The sequence below is a fragment of the Gadus macrocephalus genome, chromosome 5 (assembly GCF_031168955.1).
Source record: "Gadus macrocephalus chromosome 5, ASM3116895v1".
Taxonomy (NCBI): domain Eukaryota; kingdom Metazoa; phylum Chordata; class Actinopteri; order Gadiformes; family Gadidae; genus Gadus; species Gadus macrocephalus.
The window spans coordinates 4,692,521-4,713,321 of record NC_082386.1 but is presented as its reverse complement, the minus strand read 5'-3'; the positions used below and the strand labels follow the sequence as shown (position 1 = coordinate 4,713,321).

The following is a 20,801-nucleotide window of genomic DNA, read 5'->3' as shown; positions in this document are numbered from 1 at the left end:
ATACATATGGTGCAATGTACACACAGAACACAAATATAAAGGTACATAAATAGTCAGAAGAAAATAATAAATAAGAACATTATTTAACCAGGGGTTTACTCTGACTAATTCTGTATAGTATGAACAATACAGAACTATTAAGCATTTCAAAGAAAGTATTTTATTAAGTTCCTGGGCTTATAAACCATTACTTTACATATGTATTGTTTACAAAAAAAAGGGAAAAAAAGACAATTAGGCAACCAAGTAAGGCAGTAATAACTGAAAATAACTAAGTATAAAAGTGGCATTCTGAAATGAAACGTAGGCTACTCGATTATAGGCTCAGGAAAAACAACTCTTTTAAATATTTTCCAAAAAAGACAATAATACACATCTGTAAATATTGACCAAAATCATAGTTTACGATTGCAGCAACTCACATATATCTCACACCTGGTGTTTTATGACAATGTTGCATTCCAACCAATGTCATCGTTGAATGCAATCATCAATAAAGTCATCCCTCAGTGTCGTCACTATGAAAAAGCGAATGACTATTACAGGAACTAGCAACATCTACCCACTACTTTTGTTTAATTCATCATGAAATGTCCCGACAAAGGCTATTTATTATACAGACGGCACAAGCAGCTTCATATCATCTTTTGGAAAGTAAAACATCAATTTTAAGTCTCATTATTGCAGACATGCTCAGTCTATCCAAAGCAGCATGACCTCCAGGAGGCAAAGCACTTCACATTCAAGTAGCGTAATAATAATCCACACAAATGACGCACAACGCCAACCGAGAAAAAACAACCAAAAACCCAGAGAACTCAAGGTGTCCAGGGTTTAATTCCTCTTGCTCCTCATTTCAATACCAGGATAACGGATAGATCATAAATATATATCTTTTTTTTTGGCCATTTAAAAGTTAAATAGTTTTGTTACTTTGTCACACCAGCTAGTGATCAACATAAAAAGCGCAAATAAGAACACTCATTTCCCGAAGGAAAATGTATCACTGTGTACATACTCACAAATGAAAGCAAAGCGCCCAGTGTCTGAAATGACGTATTCACCTTGAATTGTTTGCATTATTTGTGATATTTAATAAGTTCTATAGTCATCATATGTAACCAATTAGAGCTGGGAAAAATGCCACTGCCACTGATGGTTAAATATATATTTTTCAAAAATATATTTCTTTTAAACCTTTATTTATATCGTGGACTTTTTTATAGCGCAATACCTATAGCCAGCATAATACTTGCATTCTAATCACATTGACACATGAAGTCCATAATGAGTTAATAGTTCTTGGTCTTAAAGTGAGATATCTATCCTACCTATTGTAAATGATGTGCATATTTAAGATAATGTACACATTATATTCCTTTCCCAATAATTCATGTTGCTTGTTCCCTTTGTGAATTCCTAGCTTTTGCCTAAATCCAATGCTTGTATTTGAAATACAACATAATTATTATTAAGTACAAATCAGTAGAGTCTTTCACTTGAGCCGCTGCGTTACATTTGCCAAGGCAACAGCAAAGGCCTGCACAGCAGAGAAAGGATACTGGAAATCCAGGATGTAGGCGTTGCCGTCAATCCGTCCAAACTGCATCACCTTAAATCAACGACAAAGCAAACCCTGATGAGTCATCTCATTAAGCCGATGTTTAATATTGCACTGACGACCAATCAATGAGGAGCTGTTTTCTGAAAGAGTGACAAACCTGTCTGCCGTCCAGTTCGATCTGAAAGTTCTTTGCAGACTCCTGAGTGACGCGTCCACCAAAGTCCAGCTGGTACACCTGGGTGGCCTCGTTCCACAGCGGCTGCTTGTTGGCCATGACGTACACGAAGCCCTGGCTGCCCAGGCTGCGGTCCTCCCTCTCGTTGGCCTTGCGGCACTTGATCTCCTCTAGCTCGCTGGCCATCCGGAGACTCCTCTTGTTCTTCCAGCTCTTCTTGCTGCTCTGGTTCTGGTTCATCAGCTCATCCCCGCTGATGAACAGCTCCGGCTCGCTCTCAGAGCTGTCCTGGAACTCGTTGGTGGTCCTGCTCATCATCTTCTTGCCCTTGTTGAGCTGCTCTCTTTGGCCCTTGGGCTTCTTCTTGTCCCTCCCCCCGAGCCGGGGGCTGGAGATGAGGCTGTTGAAGTCGGACAGTGCGCGGCCCTCCTTCCTTCCTTTGCCCTCGGAGACGGCGGGCATGTTGGCCTCCTCGGCCCGGCTGTCCAGCCTCTTGCGGCTCTTCTTGCTGACACGCTCAGACTCCCGTGGCACGGGGCTGTCGTTAAGGGACGGCGGCTCCAGGAAGTTGTTGGCAGACTCTGCATGGTCCTCCGTGGTGCCCTTGGGTGGCGGCGGGGGTTCTGTGGGAGGTGGCGGGGGAGGGAGTGGGGGAGGAGGAGGTGGCATGGTCGGGGGTGGCGGCGAAAGGATAGGCTTTTCTAACTTCTGGTGGGTTTTGGTAGGCAGGGGAGGCGCTGGGTGGGAGGGGGGGTCCTGCATTGGCGGCGGGGGAGGGCAGGGATAGGGGTTCCAGGGGTGTAGGTTCACAGGGTGCAGCTGGAGCCCAGCACAGGAGCTCGCCCCTGGGTACATGGGGGGTAGAGGGCAGCAAGCCAAGTTAGCGAGGCTGGAAGGGTAGCCCGGAGGGAGGACCAGACTCGCACCCTGCTGTGCAAAAGGCGACGACCCGATTGTTTCGCTCTGCTGCGAGGTGCTCTGGAGGTTCTGCAGCGTCGACGTCACGCTATGACCCATGCCAGGGGGAAACGGCGAGAGGGATATCTGATAGCCGGAGGGAAAGGTCAGTGTGCTTGTGCTAGGGCTGTTCGGAGGCTTGGTGGTGAACACAAAGGGAAGCCGGGCCATGTCCAGGTGCGGGGCTTGGCTGAAGAGGAGGGGTGGGGGTTTGTGTGGCGGCGGCGGTGGCGCTAACATGGTCTGCTCTGGGGCGAGCCAGAAGTGTTCTGTGGAGGTGGAGGACGACGGGTCCCACTGGTAGGGTGGAGGACGTTTGACCGTCAAACCGACGTCGCCGAGGGTCAGATGGCGCAGCGACTTCTCCAGATGGCACTGCTGGTTTACAGCCTCGTCCTCGGTGAAGGCTGAGTTGACGTACACGGTTCTGTCCCTGCTGTTGTCTACTGGACCCAGCAGATTGTACTGGGAGGACTGGGAGGTGAGGGGGGAGGTGCTCTTGGAGTGCACGATAATTGTGCTATGGTGAGCTCCTTTCCCCGGGGGGAAGTCCTGCCGCACCACTGTGCCCCCTGCAATGCCACTGCTGCTGGTCCCGCCCCCGCTGACACTGACATTAGTGCTGCTGTTGTTGCTGCTGCACTGTGTGCAGGTGTACAGAGCGGTGGGTATCCTCTGCTGGTAGGAGAGCGCGAGCGCACTGTTCACCTTCGACTTGGTGGGAAGCGTCCGTGAGCTCTCCATCATCTGCGGCACTTTGAGAGCCTGGTCCCTGCGGTCCCGGCGCAGCGTGGCGTGGATGAGGGTGTTGTCGATCCTCTGGGGAGGCGGGAGCGTGGCGGGGACCTGATTGGCTGGGTCGGGGTAAGGAGGCGGATCTCCACTGGGGATGGAGTACCGAGGCACAGAGAGCCTGCTCAGAGTGGCGGAGCTGTAGGGCAGCTGGATCTTCTTACTGTCCGACGACGTGACCTTGAGGGTGGCGGAGCCACTGATGCCCTGCAGGGCATAGGTGTTCTGGTTGCGCATGAGGCGTCTCCGCGGGCGGCACACCTCTTCCACGTTGCCGCTGCTGTCAAAGGTGGTGATCCTCTCGTAGCCCAGGGGTGTGGGGTACTGCAGGGTGACCGGGTGAAGCAGGAACTCGTCCTTCTTCAGGCAGGGGTCCGGAGCCAGTACGCTGGGGCTGTCGCAGTTGGTGATGAGGGTCTGCGGTATGGCCGACGACGAGACCCCCGACGCCGTCACCGTCACCGTGGTGCCAGGGTACGGAGGAGGAGGGTTCATCTTCCTCATCTGGATCTCCACCGTGCCGTCGGCGTCGATGAAGGAGGGCGGCAGGGAGCGAGGGAGGCTGGGCTTGGACCCGTGCCCGTGCCCGTGCTGCTCTGCCCTGTCCAGCCCGGGCTCCGCGTTCGGGGGGGGCATCGGCGGCAGGAGGTGCAGCTGCTGCAGGGAGAGCGTTGGATACCCGGACGGGGGAGGGGGCAGCGCCATCTGCATCTTCAACTGCTGCTGCATCTGCTGGTGCTGCTGCTGCAGCTGCTGGTGCTGCTGCTGCAGCTGCTGCTGCTGCTGCCGCATCTCCTGGATCTGCAGGCGGATCTGCTGCTGCTGCTGCTGCATCTGCTCGTGCTGAATCTGCATCTGCTGCTGGTGCAGCTGCTGCTGCTGCTGATGGTGGAGTTGCTGCGGGTTGGCGGCGTGCTGCTGGCTCTGCTGAAGCTGCTGATGCTGCGCCTGCTGCTGCTGTTGGTGCAGGAGTTGCTGCTGGTGGTGCAGCTGCTGCAGTTGTTGTTGGTGTTGTTGATGCTGCTGCTGCTGCTGTTGTTGGTGTTGTTGCTGCTGCTGCTGTTGTTGTTGATGTAGATGCTGCTGCTGCTGCTGCTGTTGATGGAGATGCTGCTGTTGCTGCTGCTGTTGTTGCTGCTGATGCAGATGTTGTTGCTGTGTCTGTTGCTGATGGTGGTGGTGTGGCGGCGGCTGCTGAAGCAGCTGCTGATGGTGCGTCTTCTGCTGCTGCAGCTGCATCTGCTGCGACTGCTTGGAGGGAGGCTGATGGTGCAGCTGCTGGGCCCGGGAGCGCTGGGGGTGGTGCGGAGGGTGAGGGTGCGGCTCGGGTGGGGGGTGGTGGGGAGGAGGCGGAAGAGGAGGAGTGACGGCCAGGAGAGGGGGTCCCATGTCCATGCCGCTGAAGATGGCCTGACCCGGGTTCGAGTACCGGGTCGGCACTGGATACGGCGCCGCCGCAACCGAATCCTGGCTGTGGTCGGCGGGCGGAACGGCAGCTGCAGCCGCTGCAGCAGCAGCCACCGCTGCTGTGGCCGTGGGATTGGTCAGGACATCGAGCTGAATGTTCTGATTGGCTAAAAGAGACTGGACAAGGCCAATACTCTGAGTAGGTGACATAGCCTGGGCGGGGCTGTGGATGGGAGCGATGGGGATGTTGACTGTGCAGGGAGGGTTGTCTCCCGCCACTCCTGATGGACCCATCACTTAAAATGGAAAGGAGGAGATAAATATCAAAATGAAGAAAGGTTTAAATGCCTTTGCAATGCAATTCCCTCTATTTCTTGTAACACATTGAGGCCACCCTTTGGGTAGTTTTTTCATTATTATTGTGCAGCAGCAATCTGTATCATAAGATCATGTTTACAATATCTGCCACAAATGGGATGTTTTTCATCCCTTGCTCTGTTGTCAGAATCAGGCCATTTGCAGAGACTCCCATTCCTTGCCTTCTACCCCAGCGATAGCTTTGTTGTTAATTAAGCATACTTGTAGAGATGTATTCATACCCGGCAGGTCGTCCTCATCCTCACTGAAGACGTTGGGGTTGAAAACAGGCAGACTCATGAAGTCTAAGGAGATCTTCCTCACTTCCGGAAGGTAGATGGTCATCTGCCTCGGTTGTAGATGCAGTAAACTGGTTTTGTAGATGACTGGGATGACAGAAATGGAAGAATATAATATACATATGCATAAGTGAGTGAGGAGTGTGAAGTTTCAAGAGGATCGGGTTTGTAGTGGTTCTGTGTTCAATGTGTCACTTGAAATTGAACATTTTAGAGAATAAATCATCTATATTTTTGGGGGTCAATCTACGCTGTAACGTTGTCAAGGCACTCTTTCATTAAATCCATAGATTTGGTTCAAGACTATTTATTGTAATAATGAGTTTCTAAAGGACAAATCCCATCAACAGACAACTTTTGTTATCTAGAATCAAAAATTGTGTCAGGAGAACCAAGAAATATTCAGATTTTGAACAAAAGCTTAGCCTTTTCAAATACAATACAAAATTAAACCTACATTACATAGTTCATAACATTTTCATATTTACCTGCACCAAGATTGGCAGGCAGAAAAGAGGCAAGCCCGACAATTTTAAACTTGGTTCCCCATATGTTGGATGTAACTTGAGCGAGGTAGTTGTGCTACAAAAGAAGGAAAAGGCATAACAAAAATAAGAAGGGCATGTCATCAATACTGAAGGGGGGGAGAGGGTAATGCATCGGCACTCAAAAATGTCCAATCCAACCTGTTTTAGTTGTTTTCCACATTACCCATCACTAATTGAACACGCCACGGACAAGCCCAGGGAATAGTTGGACCATAAAGCAGAATGTTGAGTTAATAATAAGGCAGTACCTCTGTGATGCCGTCCATACAAAATTCCCGGCGAGTCAGACTGGGGGAGCGGACCGGAGCCTTCTTTGACGGTAAGCGTGGTGATCGCTGGCCCTCCTGGTTTGCTCGTGAGAGCTTAGGAGATTTCCGGGATTCCATGTTCATTCTTTGAAACAATGAAGTCAACAAAATACATTTACTACACAGCTTTGTTGAATAAGGGTTCTGAATAGTTCGTTACGGCGTTCGACGGTCTGTTATTTGTGAGTATTAGACCACTATTAGTAAAAACAGAGCGTTTATGACGCAGTTCTTTTGTCAACAGTATGTAGATGTGTAATAAGGGGTGATTAACCTGTCTGGGTTTCGCAATAATGACAGCCTCACTTAACATTATCCATAACAGAAATCTCTCTTCTAACCCTTTTTTGGATACATTTGAATTTAAATGTTCCAATCTGTCTCTGTTCTGAGCCAGATATGTAATTGTTAATTGCCCATATCATCCATACCACAAACACATTATGCATGAAATGCGCTGTGCACCGCTTGTACGTTTTCCGCGGGAATGTCGCCACATACACCCAGTTCGTAATATTCATAAGGACTTCAAGGACTTTCATCAGTGTGCCCAATCGGTTCAATCGGCGGTAGAAAGGGACTTATCCAACATTTATTGACATGAAAATCTTCGATATTATTACTTTAAGGTATAACAGTCAACTTCATAGGACAACATGTAATGCAACCTTACTGTACCGACAGCGATATATACTTCCACTTTCTTATGTACTTATTGCAAGTCGCTTTGGATAAAAGAGTCTGCTACATGCCCTCAATGTAAATATAAATATGTTCTTGGACCTGAAGAGTTTGGGTGACCTGTTTCCACGGGACAGCTTTGGGGACTTCTTCCCGACCCACTCGTCCGTCAGCTCGATGTCACTGGAGTCAGAACCGTTGCAGCTGTCAGTGTAGGAGATCATTGGGTTCACACACACCTCCTCTGGGGACACAGACCAGACCGGTGCACATAAAGCCATGGCTTACTCATTGTTTGATTATTTGCGTAGACGAGACCACAATTTATATCAATGGTTATTTTGGGCAGAATTGGATGTGTATGAACCTTGTGTGGACCTCGTCAGCCTCTCACACCACTTCAGGAGGTATATATCCTTTTTTTTCAGTATTCAAAATGTACTCATACCCATTTTGCCATCCATTTTGGGGTCCATGATGACGAACTCGGGGCGCAGCTTGCTGATGCGCCGGCCCTTCAGGATGGGCACCAGGCCCCCCAGGTGCTCCAGGTACAGCGTGTAGCAGGGCCCCCCCGCCTCAGGGTTGTCCTCCGCACGCTTCATGGTGCAGTGCAGCCGCTCGTTGCCGGCGGTGGGGTAGCTGACAAAGTCTCGGATGTTGTTGGGGTCCGGGATCGGAGGCTAAAGCGAGGAATGGGCCGGGAAACACACATTAAATCATGATTCAACATGATAATGCAGGATGCATGGATCGTATATTTAGGATACAAAAGGCCTTTCAAAGCTAAAGACGAAGCTGAACCCATTCAGGGACAACCTGGACCTGAGAACGCCAGAGCCAGACTGGGGGTGTACCTTAATGGGTTTATGTGTACCTTAATGGGTTTATGTGTACCACAACGGGTTCATGTGTATCACAACGGGTTTATGTGTACCTTAATGGGTTTATGTGTATCACAACGGGTTCATGTGTATCACAACGGGTTTATGTGTACCTTAATGGGTTTATGTGTATCACAATGGGTTCATGTGTACCTTAATGGGTTTGAGTGTAGCTAAATGGGTGGTGGCGTCACTTAATTTGTGTGTGTACCTTAATGGTAGCGGTTGTACGTGATGGGTGGGGTGTACCATGATGGGTGGGGTGTACATGATGGGTGGGGTGTACATGATGGGTGGGGTGTACATGATGGTAGCTGTTGTACATGGTGGGTGGGGGTTTATCTTGATGGTATCGGCTGTACCTTGATGGGTGGGGGTGTACATGATGGTATTGGCTCTACCTTGATGGGTGGGGGGGTATTTAATGGTTCGGGATGTCCACGATGGTATCGGCTGTACCTTGATGGGTGGGGGTGTCCATGATGGTATCGGCTGTACCTTGATGGGTGGGGGGGTACTTAATGGTTGGGGGTGTCCATGATGGTATCGGCTGTACCTTGATGGGTGGGGGGGTACTTAATGGTTGGGGGTGTCCATGATGGTATCGGCTGTACCTTGATGGTGGGGGGGTACTTAATGGTTGGGGGTGTCCATGATGGTATCGGCTGTACCTTGATGGGTGGGGGGGTACTTAATGGTTGGGGGTGTCCATGATGGTATCGGCTGTACCTTGATGGTGGGGGGGTACTTAATGGTTGGGGGTGTCCATGATGGTATCGGCTGTACCTTGATGGGTGGGGGGGTACTTAATGGTTGGGGGTGTCCATGATGGTATCGGCTGTACCTTGATGGTGGGGGGGTACTTAATGGTTGGGGGTGTCCATGATGGTATCGGCTGTACCTTGATGGTGGGGGGGTACTTAATGGTTGGGGGTGTCCATGATGGTATCGGCTGTACCTTGATGGGTGGGGGGGTACTTAATGGTTGGGGGTGTCCATGATGGTATCGGCTGTACCTTGATGGTGGGAATGAAGGCGGTGGTGACGTAAGAGCAGAGCAGGGAGGGCATGTTCAGCTTCCCCACGTCCCTCTCCTCGCGCAGTGCGCTGGCGATACCCTGTTGGCATAGCAACTGGAGGCTGGCCACGCGGTGCTCCACACGCACCACGTACAGCGCCGGCCCGCACGCCAGGAACAGCCGTGAGTCCCGGTGACCCCAGCAGATGGTAGTGATGGGCCTCTGAAACACACGTCGGTTACTGATCCCGACCGGTCTGTGGTGAGCGGCACATTTATTTCGCAAACAACGCCTTCCGCACGCCCAATGCTGCTAGTAGCATTTTTTTCAGATGCATTTATCAATGTACCGGTACTTAATAGCTGCCACCATAGACATCTTATAGCATAGACGGAGCATTGGCTGCTGGGACTCGAGAAATACGGCCGCCATCTTGGAGTGGTCAACCGGGAGCAGCAACAGCAGCAGAAACAGGATGCCGGGCTGTTGTTCAGCGTATTCCTGCTCAAATCGGCGGACAATCCACAATAGGAATCGGGGGGATTACTTTTCACAAGTAAGATTTGACATTACCGTACTATTGGTATAATTGGTATTGAATAATAAAACACGCCAAACCATGTGGCCTTTATCATAGCTACGCGTATGACAAAAAACCGCATGAAAATCAGTGGTATTCAGTGAGGTATGATTAATTAAATGCGCTGAAAGTTCATTGCTCCAGCCAAACGGATTACACTGAGTGGAGCGGATGACCACTCCAAGATGGCAGCCCCGCGTCTCGTCAGCGCCAGTAGGCGGTAGCATTCGATGCTTCGTCTATCATATATGATGTCTATGGCTGCCACCATGCGTACATGAATTTTGAATGTTGCATTGCGTCTCTAACGTAACTGCTGTACTGAATAAAAACGTCAGGAGGCTGGCCTTAAACAGGATGTGAAATTAGGCACTGTGAAATTTGCCAGTGGCCATCTGCTCAATCAGGGTCTATCGGATGGAGCTCAACCATGCTGACATGCCTACGATGTCACTTCCTGTGCCCACACTGTTTCTTCACCGATAGGTCTCCCAATATAATAAATGTTACAACAAAGGTAAAAGCATTGATGATTGGGGGAGTAGAGTAACCACCTGCGCGGGCGTCTCCAGGGTGTAGATGTGTTCCCCTTGGACGTTGTAGAACTTCACCAGAGCGTTCCTGGTGTTGGAGGCGCAGACAGAGTCGGTGTCTGCAGAGTGTTTCTCCATGCCGGCCACAGCCAGCAGGTCGCCCTGGGAGCACCACTGGACTTCCACATCTGGAGAATGAGGAAGGATGCCATTGTATCACCATTACCAGATTATTACAACTGACCCATAACTCAGTTTCTGCGTGTCACTGTTTCAGTTTAGGCTGCTGGGGGTGGCCAGCGGCTAAATGGAAGCTATATGGTTGTTGTAACACTGCTATCGATAGTATCCCATTTGTTTGATCTAAAAGGCTGAATAATGGTCAACTGTATTCTGTGAATCTTGTCCAAGTACTTAATTCTCTTTCCCCTAAACCCTCCTTAATCATTAATTGCATCAGGATTTGAACTTTGATGTGAAACTTAATCTGGTCTCATGTGCTATGAGGTCACTCGATGATAGGCGTACCTTTCAGGCCCGAGCGGATCACGGTAGGCGAGAGGTCATCGTAGTTGTTCATTAAACTGATGTCTCCTGATAAGAAGCTCACCGTCAACAAGGGTTTGATGCTTCGCACTGGAGGGAAAGCAGCAAGGCAGCTTCGTCAAGACACAGCAGAGTTACACGCACAGAGCAACGCTACTGACATTGCAGTGGTGGTAAAGGTCTTTTGAACTTATATATCCATCTTTTCATTGCTAAAACAAAACATGGTTAAGTTAGGCCAAAAATATTTTCTGCCTTGAATGTATTTTCTTCTTCTAGCATCTACGAGTATCGTCTGGTTTATCTTCCACCATTCAAAATGGTCGTCAACAGGGGTCACCAGATGGAAACAGTTACCAACAATTATCAAAGGAGTGTACAGGGAATGAAAGGGGGCTTGTTACCTAATGGCAGAACATTGTCATCAGAATCCGTGTCACTCTCAGTGCTGTCCTCCACAAGGAAGTCCGGGCAGTTCCAGGACATGCTCACGATCCCGTCTGACTCGTGCAGCAGAACGTGGGCCAGCATCCTTCCATGGCAGTCCATGACGATCACCTGTCCGTCCGCAGTACCGAACAGCACCTGTAGGGGAAGCATGACACTGTAAAGATGCTCCATCTACGATAAGGACACAGATAATGGACAATACACTTGCCTGAATCTTACCAAGTGATCTAATGCAACACTTTTTTTACAATACATTATTTATTTTATAATATTTTATATTATTTATTTTATTTTCTTAACTTTTACGTTTAGTTTAACAAACTAAATGAATTTCAATCAACGAGAAAAAAATTAAAAGTGTCTCGTACAACATTACTTGGATGGATGGAAGGATGGATGGATGGATGGATGGATGGCTGCTCTACACCCCGACCAGCAGACACACGGGGTGTACCTGCTGATCGTCAGGAGTCCAGATCCCGCAGGTGATCTGGCTCTCCAGGTTGATCTCGGAGGACCAGTGGCGCTGCCCACTGACGGAGCCCACCAACACGAAGCCGTCCCGGTACGCGATCAGCGCCTGGGTGCCGTCGTGGGACCAGGTGAAGTCACTCACCTGTGGGTCAAACAACAACAACTACCACATTAACCGTCTGGGACCGTTATGCATACCTTTCACATTAGCAGACATATGTGGATTGTGGACACAGGTAGCCTACAACCAGCCTACCGATGTAGGGTGATCCATCCCAGAATTATGGGCTTTGAAGTGAACCAACCTAGACCCTGGAATAGCCTATCGTATCGTAACTATCGTTCTAGTCCAACTGTAAACATTATGCACTGTCTTCATTCCTGTACAGTAATCATATGAATAAATGGTATATCAATCTATATATTTATATTTCTGTGTGTGTGTGTGTGTGTGTGTGTGCGTGTGCGTGTGCGTGTGCGTGTGCGTGTGCGTGCGCGTGTGCGTGTGTGTGTGTGTGTATAAGAGAGTGTGTGTGTGTGTGTGTGTGTGTGTGTGTGTGTGTGTGTGTGTGTGTGTGTGTGTGTGTGTGTGTGTATAAGAGAGAGAGTGTGTGTATGTATGTGTGTGTATAAGAGCGTGTGTGTGTGTGTGTGTGTTTGTGTGTGTGTGTCTGTGTATAAGAGTGTGTGTGTGTGTGTGTGTGTATAAGAGTGTGTGTGTGTCATAAGTCTGAATCAGCAGTAACAAAACACATGCTACTGAACCTGGGCTCCACGGTCGTTCACTAACTCCACCGACCATCGTCCTTCATACTGGATCCAGACGAAGATCCCTCCCTCCATGTCGCAGGTGGCCAGCTTCTGGAAGGGCTCGTTCCAGCGCACCAGCACCACCTGGGAACAAGGTGGTGTTTTAAACTGTTGGCTTGACATTGAGCGCACTTGCTAGCTTGAACTGACAACTTTTTGAGATTAAGTTGATAGCTCAGGGTACGTCAAATATAAATACCCTTAAAAATGAAATAATTGTCATGAATATTATTATTAGTATTACTTGCTTTCATAATATTAAATAAGGAATATCTAACCCTAACCCTAAAACTATAATAACACACTATAATAACACTTTAGTGTTATTATTATTAATTACTCATTTACTGTAACAACCAAACAATGTTCGTTGGTGAAGCACGATAGTTTAACCTTTGATTAGCCTCATTCAAAATTAAAAAAATTCTGGGATTTTGCAGCACTAAAAATCCTGTTTACACACCGGACGTTTGAGGGGGTAATAAACAAATGAATGATCCCATATTATTAGTTAAATCTCACTGTGCAGTCCAATGTGACACAGCCTCACTCAAACTAATTCAATGAAGATATCATACGTCGGCGGCGGTGGTAATAAATGAAACGCTTACTCATCGAGACCATGACCTATGTGATTACTCATTGTGACGATAATAAACCACGTTGCATGACTCTACGCTGATAACAACATCAACCTGATGACTACTAGGATAATAAACTCTGTCGGTGTGTTTGTGCATGCCCGTGGGGCCCCTCTCCTGAGGTTCTCGCGCGGGCCCCCACCTCGCTGTTGTGGCCCCGCAGGTTGAAGTTGATCCTCTGCGGCGTGTTGCGGTCCCGACGGCAGTGGCTGGACGTGAAGGTGACGCCCACCACGCCGCGGCCGTTGCCCGTGGCGAGCCATCCCTCCTCGTAGTACCGCCGCCGGCACACGGGCTTGTCCTTCTCGCTCTTGGGCACGCGGCCCTTCCAGGACAGGCACAGGATGTTGGAGTCGCTGCAGAGGATGGGACCGTGCTCCACGGCCGCCAGCATCCCTACCGAGTGCCCGGGCTGGGGGGGCAGAGAGAGGGTTAGTGTCGGGATAACCCATCAACCCCATCGGGGGGCATAGGGGGGACGTGGGGGTGGGTAATGCTCCTGAATGACACACATTTGCATTTACATTCAGGGCACTTAGCAGACGCTTTTACCCAAAGTGATTTACAATAAGTACATTTGTCATAAGAATGAGAAACAATATCGCTGTTGGTACAGGTAGGAAGTTCATAGAACCAAGTGCCAAGCAATACAAACCATTAGGTTAACCCATTCCCTGTATGCAACAAAGAGAACAAGGATAAGACGCTACACAACTAAGTACTATAACTAAGTATGACATTCATTAAGTGAGTACCGGTACATTAAGTGCCAGTACGTACAACATCCAATAAGTAGGAGGGGAGGGACGTGGTGGCTATGCGTCTAGGTGAAATCTGAGTCTTGAGTCTTTTGCGGACACACAGTATTTAAACAATGAGTGCAAGTTGCTAAATACAACATAATCTGGGTTCTTTCTCAAGGTTCCTAATGTTGACCCAATATATGCTATGGGTGGTAGCAGGTGGCAGGAGGATGGGTTTCATATTCTGCAGTTGGAAAAGTAGTGGTAGTTTGATTTCAATGGCGTAATCATATAACTGATTAACGCTTAGTAACACCTTTGCAGATTCATAAAATGGGAATACTGGTGGTTGATTATGGTGGTGGATAACAGCAGTTTATACGTAGGCCTACCTCATAGTTCCTGGACATGATTGGTCAAATGTTCTCCCCCGAAGGCGTCCATGTTTCCATTCAGATGACGCGGTGGAGTGCTGCACCTGCTCTTTATCCGAATCTTAAAATAAAAACATCTACGGCGAAACAAATGACATCATATATATTTGGTCAAGTCTAAATTCGTTAGAGCAGCTCATCTCTTACGAATTAAACGTCACGTGAGATCATATCTTCTTGCCTTTCTACATTTCAACAAAATAAATGAAAATGTAGCATTTTTATCAACAATTGAAATGCACGAAGCTCGTCGAACGCAGCGATTCTCTTCAAATAGAGGCGATGTCATTCAACGCATCAGCCATGAAATCCACATTTTTGTAGTCTCTATGCAACAGCAACACCGCATTGAGGATCTCAATAGTCAGTCTCCGTGGGTACATAAATTGGCCGTCTTCACGTCAATTGTCAGACATAAAGCCAAGACATGGTTAAAGATCTAATTTGAACATAATTAAACATCCACCTCCCACTGCAATTCAACTCATGTTTAAACCGCAGCTTTATGTGATTATAGTCTACATGCAAATCGACGACGTGTAAACTAGAAACACCTAGTTGCATCATTTTTCGTGTATTATTATTTTATTTACATTTAAATCTTTTAAGATACATAATTATGATTACACCAAAAAAGAACACATTATTCCAAGGCGTCTGGACTCGTCGCATGCACCAACCAATGAACTACCCATAGTGGTTCGACTAATAAATAAGGAGTGGAATAGAGCAATACCTAGACGGACACTGATAACGTATTGTAATTACCTGATCGTGTGTGATGTGAAGGATCTGTGCAGTCAGCGCTCTGTCTCTGCTAGGCGCTCTGCTGGCGCACTGGCTCGTGCGCCTTTAACACGGGTTGCCATTTCAGTGGGAGCAAGGAAAACACAGCAAGCTTTTACAGGTCCACACGCATAGGGAACAGCTATTGATTAACCGACCCCATTTCAAGAATTAAAGTCACGTCAATAGACAACACAAATACAAATCGGCACTCGATTGGTACGACATCATGCGTCGAGGTAAAGTGCACACGCTGCTGCGTTACTGTAGCACGATATGTAATTTGGTCTCGAAAAGGGGGTTTATTTCAGAGTGGCAACCTCCGACTGTGTACCCCACCTTGCCGATCTAAATTGAAGTCACGGACTGTGGTGTCCAATTGTGACCTTCATGTGAAACTAAGTGACATTTATTATATATTATTTAGCTTGAATCAGCAATTCTGATACATCACATTTATATAATAGCATCAAATAATGAAAATTCTTTAAATCCACATTATTTGGTTTTATTTTTTGCACACAGTAGCAAAAAGCAATATATGTATGTATGTATATATATCTATCAATCTTTTAAAATTACAAAATGTATTTATTTGTTTTAAACTTTACAGTGTTTAATCCACCGACAGAGACAACCTCCACCTCCCTCCTGGCCCTGTGTAAGGGGTCAAGGGAGCGTAATCTGGGCTCCAGAACATGCATCTCACAGGCAGTTTAGCTATGGCAGCGAAATACAATCAATCAATCCATCCATCATATCGCTGATTGTATCAGAAACGCCTCCCTATATAGACATGTTATGATAGGACAGTGGACTGTACAGTCTCCATAGCGACCCCGCCACACACATCTCTCACAAGGCAAGCTGCCCATCGCACTCCAACCCCAGTGTCATCGTAGACCTTATCGGTCTCCCTCTCCTTCCCTCCTCCCCCGAGCGCCCGCCTGAGTCAAGTGCGGGTCTCCTGGAAGGCTAGGATCACGCTGTCGTACGCCGGGGGCTGGTTCTGGGAGGGCAGGAAGCCCTTGAGGCCGTTGCCCCCCAGCCAGAAGGAGTTCCTCTTGTTGGACACCAGGGCGGCCGAGTCGGAGGCGGAGGAGTCCGAGGACGAGGCGGTGTCCTGGGGCATTGCGAACTGGGTGTCTTGTCCGTCCTTCTCCGGGCGGGCCCCGCGTCCCTTCGGCACGGGGCGAAAGGTGGAGGCCTCGGCGCCGGGCTTGCTCCCCAGGGGCCCCACGGGCTCCACGGAGGGCTGGCGGTGCACGCTGAGGAAGGTGCTGCGGTACAGGCCCAGCTGGCCGCCGGAGGGGCCCCGGGCCGACTGGCTCTTGGAGAGGCGGGTGATGATGGCGGAGGCACGGCGCCGCCGGGACGCCCAGGTCAGCAGGATGTAGACCAGCGCCCCCAGCAGCAGGCCCACCAGTATGGACAGGCAGAAGGCCAGCACGAGCTGGTCTGGGGGCAGCCAGTAGGGGGGGGTGAGAGTTTATTGGACAACTAGATAGTGGAACTGGAACACATAGCTGTCATTGTGTTTACTATACAGCCGCTGCCATAATAGATTTCATATAGATGATATTATAAAGTCAATACTATTAATGTAAAGCGAGGCAGGTTTATTTATGTAGCAAACACAAGGCCATTCATAGTGTTCGCAAAGGCAGGGATCACATTTTGAAAATCATTAAATGGACAATCATTCAAAGAGAATGCATGGATGAGTAACGACTAATGAGATACCAGGGAGTGTGACATCATTATTGTGTCTTGCACAGCTCTACATGACAATTCATTTGCTTGAATCTTGAATAATACAAATTTAAGATGATATAATTATAAATAAATATATAGGCTATGCTGTATAGGGATAACAAATAGTTACAGAATGCCCCTGAATATGAATGTATACAGTATTTTTGATATTTTTTATGATTTAATGCAGTCTTCGAGAGTGTATGTATATCTGTATCTCTTCGATGTTGGAGTTCAGAGATGGTTCAAAAGTAAAAATAGTTTTACCCAGGATGACTAATGGCAACCCCACTGCACATTAAAGTTACATAAAGCGTGTGTTGTAGCTCTATGGAGCGCGCCGTCTTTGAGTGAGCAGCGACTACATAGTCAGACCAAGTCCATTTTTTATTATTCTGCCCCAATATTGTATATATTATTGTATTTATACTATAAAACAGTGTTCGGTAAGTGAGTTTTACATCCCACAAGCATAAGATGCTGAAAACCAGAGTGGATGAGATCACATGTGGATGAGAAAATATGGTCCAGATAGTCTGGTCAGGGTTTTGGACTCCCATAAAAAAGGTTTTGGGTTTGAACCCAAATGTCTGCAATCCAAAAGCAAGGCACCCGAGACCTACCTGAAAAACGAAAATAACTAGTATCTTTACATAGATTAATTTTTTAAATGACAAATTAGTAAATAACTGACGAAGGGATTAACTGGATCCTGTTCTGCAATCCTCCTTTAATTGCTATTCACTGTCTCTAAAGTGACAACTACCACCACTAAAACACAGATACAGCTGCACTCACCCAGGTTAAAAGACTTGAGTATTTCCAAAAAAGGATTAGTTTCATTGTATGCCATTATATCTCCATGGGCCAGGTCTGGGGCAGTATGCAGGAGTGTATAGCTTCATCCAGACGGGGTTGTTTCTCTCCCTCCACCTCTCAGTGTTTGCCTCAGAGGAAACTTTGCTGTCATGCTTCCTTCCCATTTTGAACTTTTAAAATTAGCATGTTCCTTGCTTATCTGTGTGGGACAGAGCTCTGGGAAAGCAACCAGTTTCCTTTAGCATCACTTCCTCTGCTCTGATAATCGACAATGGCCTCTGTGATTCTGTTTTATTTTGCTCCAAAGCATTGCATATGTCTTTGTGTTGAATTCACACATTAAGAAGATAGACATACGAATGCGGGCACACAAGCACACATAGACATGCAGTGCACACACACACACACACACACACACACACACACACACACACACACACACACACACACACACACACACACACACACACACACACACACACACACACACACACACACACACACACACACACCTAAAAACACAAACTATCAAAACTATGTAACATAAACAAGCACCCCCATTGTTCCAGGCATGGTAAATGCATCTTCGACTCGGAGTGGCCAGCCCCTCCGGATCCGCCCAATCACACACACACACACACACACACACACACACACACACACACACACACACACACACACACACACACACACACACACACACACACACACACACACCAGCCCCTCCGGATCCGCCCAATCAGTGAAGGGCCTGCAGACTATCAACTCTCCTGTTCTCCTTGGGGATTTCCTTGAATTGTCAAACTGTTCCTCCTGCAGGGCCGCCCTCGACCTCTTGAGCCAGGCCAAACAACTTCAACTGGAGGTCTTCCAGGAGAGGATTCTGCTACGCTTTCTCAAATGGCTGGATTTGTCCTCAAGGGCCGAGGTGCTAAGCTAGTTGAATAGAAAGTTATTTTAGTGACAACCTTGTGTTTCAATTTAGTGTAGGGCTATACACTCTTACATAGTTGACATAATGATAAAAACACATGGGACAATAATAACAGCTACTAAAACGAGTTATTATGTTATATTATTAGGGGTAATATAACATTTGTTGTTAATGAATATTGCTATGATTTTGAATTTATTTTTCTTTCATTATTTCCCCCACACATAAACAGAACTGCAACGTCAAAAGACACACATCGGAAAGCATTGCAATGCGCAAGAACAACAGAAGATGGCGCTGCAGTATCAAATAGAGTCCTTCTGGTTGGATGTCATTGTGTTGTTAGTACGTTGGTCAGCAAATAACGTAGCCATGTCTCGGCAAATGTGTTCTACAAAACAGGTATACAGGCCATTTTTATTATGTTTTACATAAATGTGCTTAGCGAAAATGACGGCTTCCAAGATACTTGATGTAAAAGGAATAAGGGCAGGGGAAAAGACGAGAATACCACAGTAGAATGGTCCAAACGATGGCTCATCTGCTCTCCTGACGAGCAGGCTGTCGCCTTGCATCATTCATGGTTGACACCACCGTCGGGGTGTGCAATGGGTGAATGTCAGACAATAGTTTAAAGCGCTATGAGTGGCGGTTAAAAAGTTCTGTATTAATGCAATCCAGAGCCATAGAGCCATCATTCTGATGCAGTCAATTTACCATGAGGCGCAGGGCAGCAGCCGGCGGGCGGCTCTCCTCCTCCTTCCCCTCCTCCTCCTCCTCCTCCTCCTCACCCACCGTGTTTGAATGTTACCAGTAGCAACGCAGAGTGACACACACACACACACACTTCCTCTGTGACATTTACATACCCTGCAGGGCAAAGGGGTAATACTACTTTTACTCAACGTATGTGTCAGCAGGCTCTTTCTGGTTACAGCTGTAATTGGCCTCGAAACGACAGTTGTTCGAGTTTGTTTTGTGATAGCCCTGCGACACTTGCGGCCATTAACTTTACGCCAGAATGATATCTTCAAATTAAATATATTATGTTGTTTTTCTACGTGTTTACATCCTGTTTTCATGCACCTACACTTTTGGGGTAAGTTGTGTTTGCTTGGGGTTTATATTGCAATAACCATGTAGGTTTCTATGTTAATCCCGTCTGATGTGAGCACGTTTAGTAAAGTGATCTGGAATAGACGTCTGGTCTTCGTCCGACAGCTGATTAAATTAATCAACTATATAGGTAGACAAATTCAGTTGGGATAATATATAATGTGTTGACGCGATATCATCTAGCACACCTAACTTTTTGTTAGCATAAAATAATATCCCATTAGACAACTGCTAAAAAAATAAACTGCCATAACCTTAATAACCATTCATTCCCAAACATTCCTCTCTTTTGTAGACTCTGAATGGAAGCAGAGGCGCTATTGGGCAGTAAAACTGCTCATCCCCACCTGAAACCTGAGATTCCATTGGACCCTTCTCTGCAGTGAACTGAGCGAGAGAGAGAGATATAGAGAGAAAGAGGAGAGCGTGTGACACAGAGCGAGAGAGGGGAAAGTGAGAAAGCCAGCCATAGTAGGAGGAGAGAGAGAGAGAGAGAGAGAGAGAGAGAGAGAGAGAGAGAGAGAGAGAGAGAGAGAGAGAGAGAGAGAGAGAGAGAGAGGGGAGGGAGTGTCTGGGGATGCCCCACTGAGAACCCAGTTGTGAAGTGTGTCTGGCCACCACCGGCGGCAGTCTCATTGTGTCGCAGGCACACGCACAGCGGTACAACATGGACTCCAGCAGGCCCTTCAAACGTCCTTCCCTGGACAACATCGCAAACGTCATGCAGAAACTGCAGGGTAAGTGTCCCTCCCCCCCCCCCCCCTCCGCCTCCTGCCTCGCTCTGTGGGCCGCTGGGAGTTATTCTCCCCGCTCTCCCTCTCCTGGAGTAGTGCTGATCCAAGGGTTTGGCAGGGTGCCGGGGTAGCCCTCTGGACAGGTAGCGCTCATGTTGGGCACCGGGATGCCGATGTTCAGAGAGACATGCAGACAGAAACACAAGTGCAGCCGCAGAGTGAGGCAGCAGAGGGTGGCAACAGAGGACAGCAGCAGAGTATTGTAACAGTACAATAACATGATGCCCTGGACTTGTGACGGGCAGACAGGCGGACAAAGAGATGAGAGTAAAAGAGCACAGATTATATTTAGCATAGTACTAGTAGCGCAATACAGTAAGAGAGTAGATGTTACACTGTGGAGTATAGTATATAATAGTCACAGGTTACAGTAACAGTGTAGTAACATTGTAGTA

General features: G+C 47.7%; 3 protein-coding genes across 4 annotated transcripts in view; 1 reads left to right on the top strand and 2 right to left on the bottom strand.

The window, feature by feature from the left end:
- Positions 1 to 137: 137 nt before the first annotated feature.
- Positions 138 to 15,375, bottom strand: tulp4b (TUB like protein 4b). Of its 2 annotated transcripts, none has more exons than XM_060051200.1 (16): positions 14,971 to 15,375; positions 14,161 to 14,279; positions 13,168 to 13,437; positions 12,340 to 12,468; positions 11,555 to 11,716; positions 11,055 to 11,235; positions 10,633 to 10,740; positions 10,126 to 10,292; positions 8,989 to 9,213; positions 7,537 to 7,771; positions 7,191 to 7,332; positions 6,348 to 6,492; positions 6,040 to 6,133; positions 5,495 to 5,638; positions 1,722 to 5,191; positions 138 to 1,612 (listed from the first exon to the last, which is right to left on the bottom strand). In XM_060051200.1, the coding sequence occupies exons 2-16, from the start codon at positions 14,176 to 14,178 to the stop codon at positions 1,496 to 1,498; spliced, it is 5,607 nt and encodes a 1,868-aa protein (XP_059907183.1). In that variant the 5' UTR covers positions 14,179 to 14,279; positions 14,971 to 15,375; the 3' UTR covers positions 138 to 1,495. The 2 variants fall into 2 exon arrangements, with proteins under 2 accessions (XP_059907183.1, XP_059907184.1); XM_060051201.1 differs by having other exon boundaries at positions 7,209 to 7,332.
- A 96-nt stretch (positions 15,376 to 15,471) lies between these two features.
- On the bottom strand, positions 15,472 to 17,710 carry myct1b (myc target 1b). The gene is made up of 2 exons (XM_060051267.1): positions 17,542 to 17,710; positions 15,472 to 16,446 (listed from the first exon to the last, which is right to left on the bottom strand). The coding sequence occupies exons 1-2, from the start codon at positions 17,594 to 17,596 to the stop codon at positions 15,941 to 15,943; spliced, it is 561 nt and encodes a 186-aa protein (XP_059907250.1). The 5' UTR covers positions 17,597 to 17,710; the 3' UTR covers positions 15,472 to 15,940.
- A 2,401-nt stretch (positions 17,711 to 20,111) lies between these two features.
- The window catches only part of syne1b (spectrin repeat containing, nuclear envelope 1b), a 102,751-nt gene continuing 102,061 nt past the window's right edge, over positions 20,112 to 20,801 (top strand). Inside the window, exon 1 of the mRNA XM_060052179.1 lies at positions 20,112 to 20,349. Within this exon, the coding sequence (XP_059908162.1) occupies positions 20,280 to 20,349 (70 nt within the window). The 5' untranslated portion in view covers positions 20,112 to 20,279. The remainder of the gene's footprint in view (positions 20,350 to 20,801) is intronic.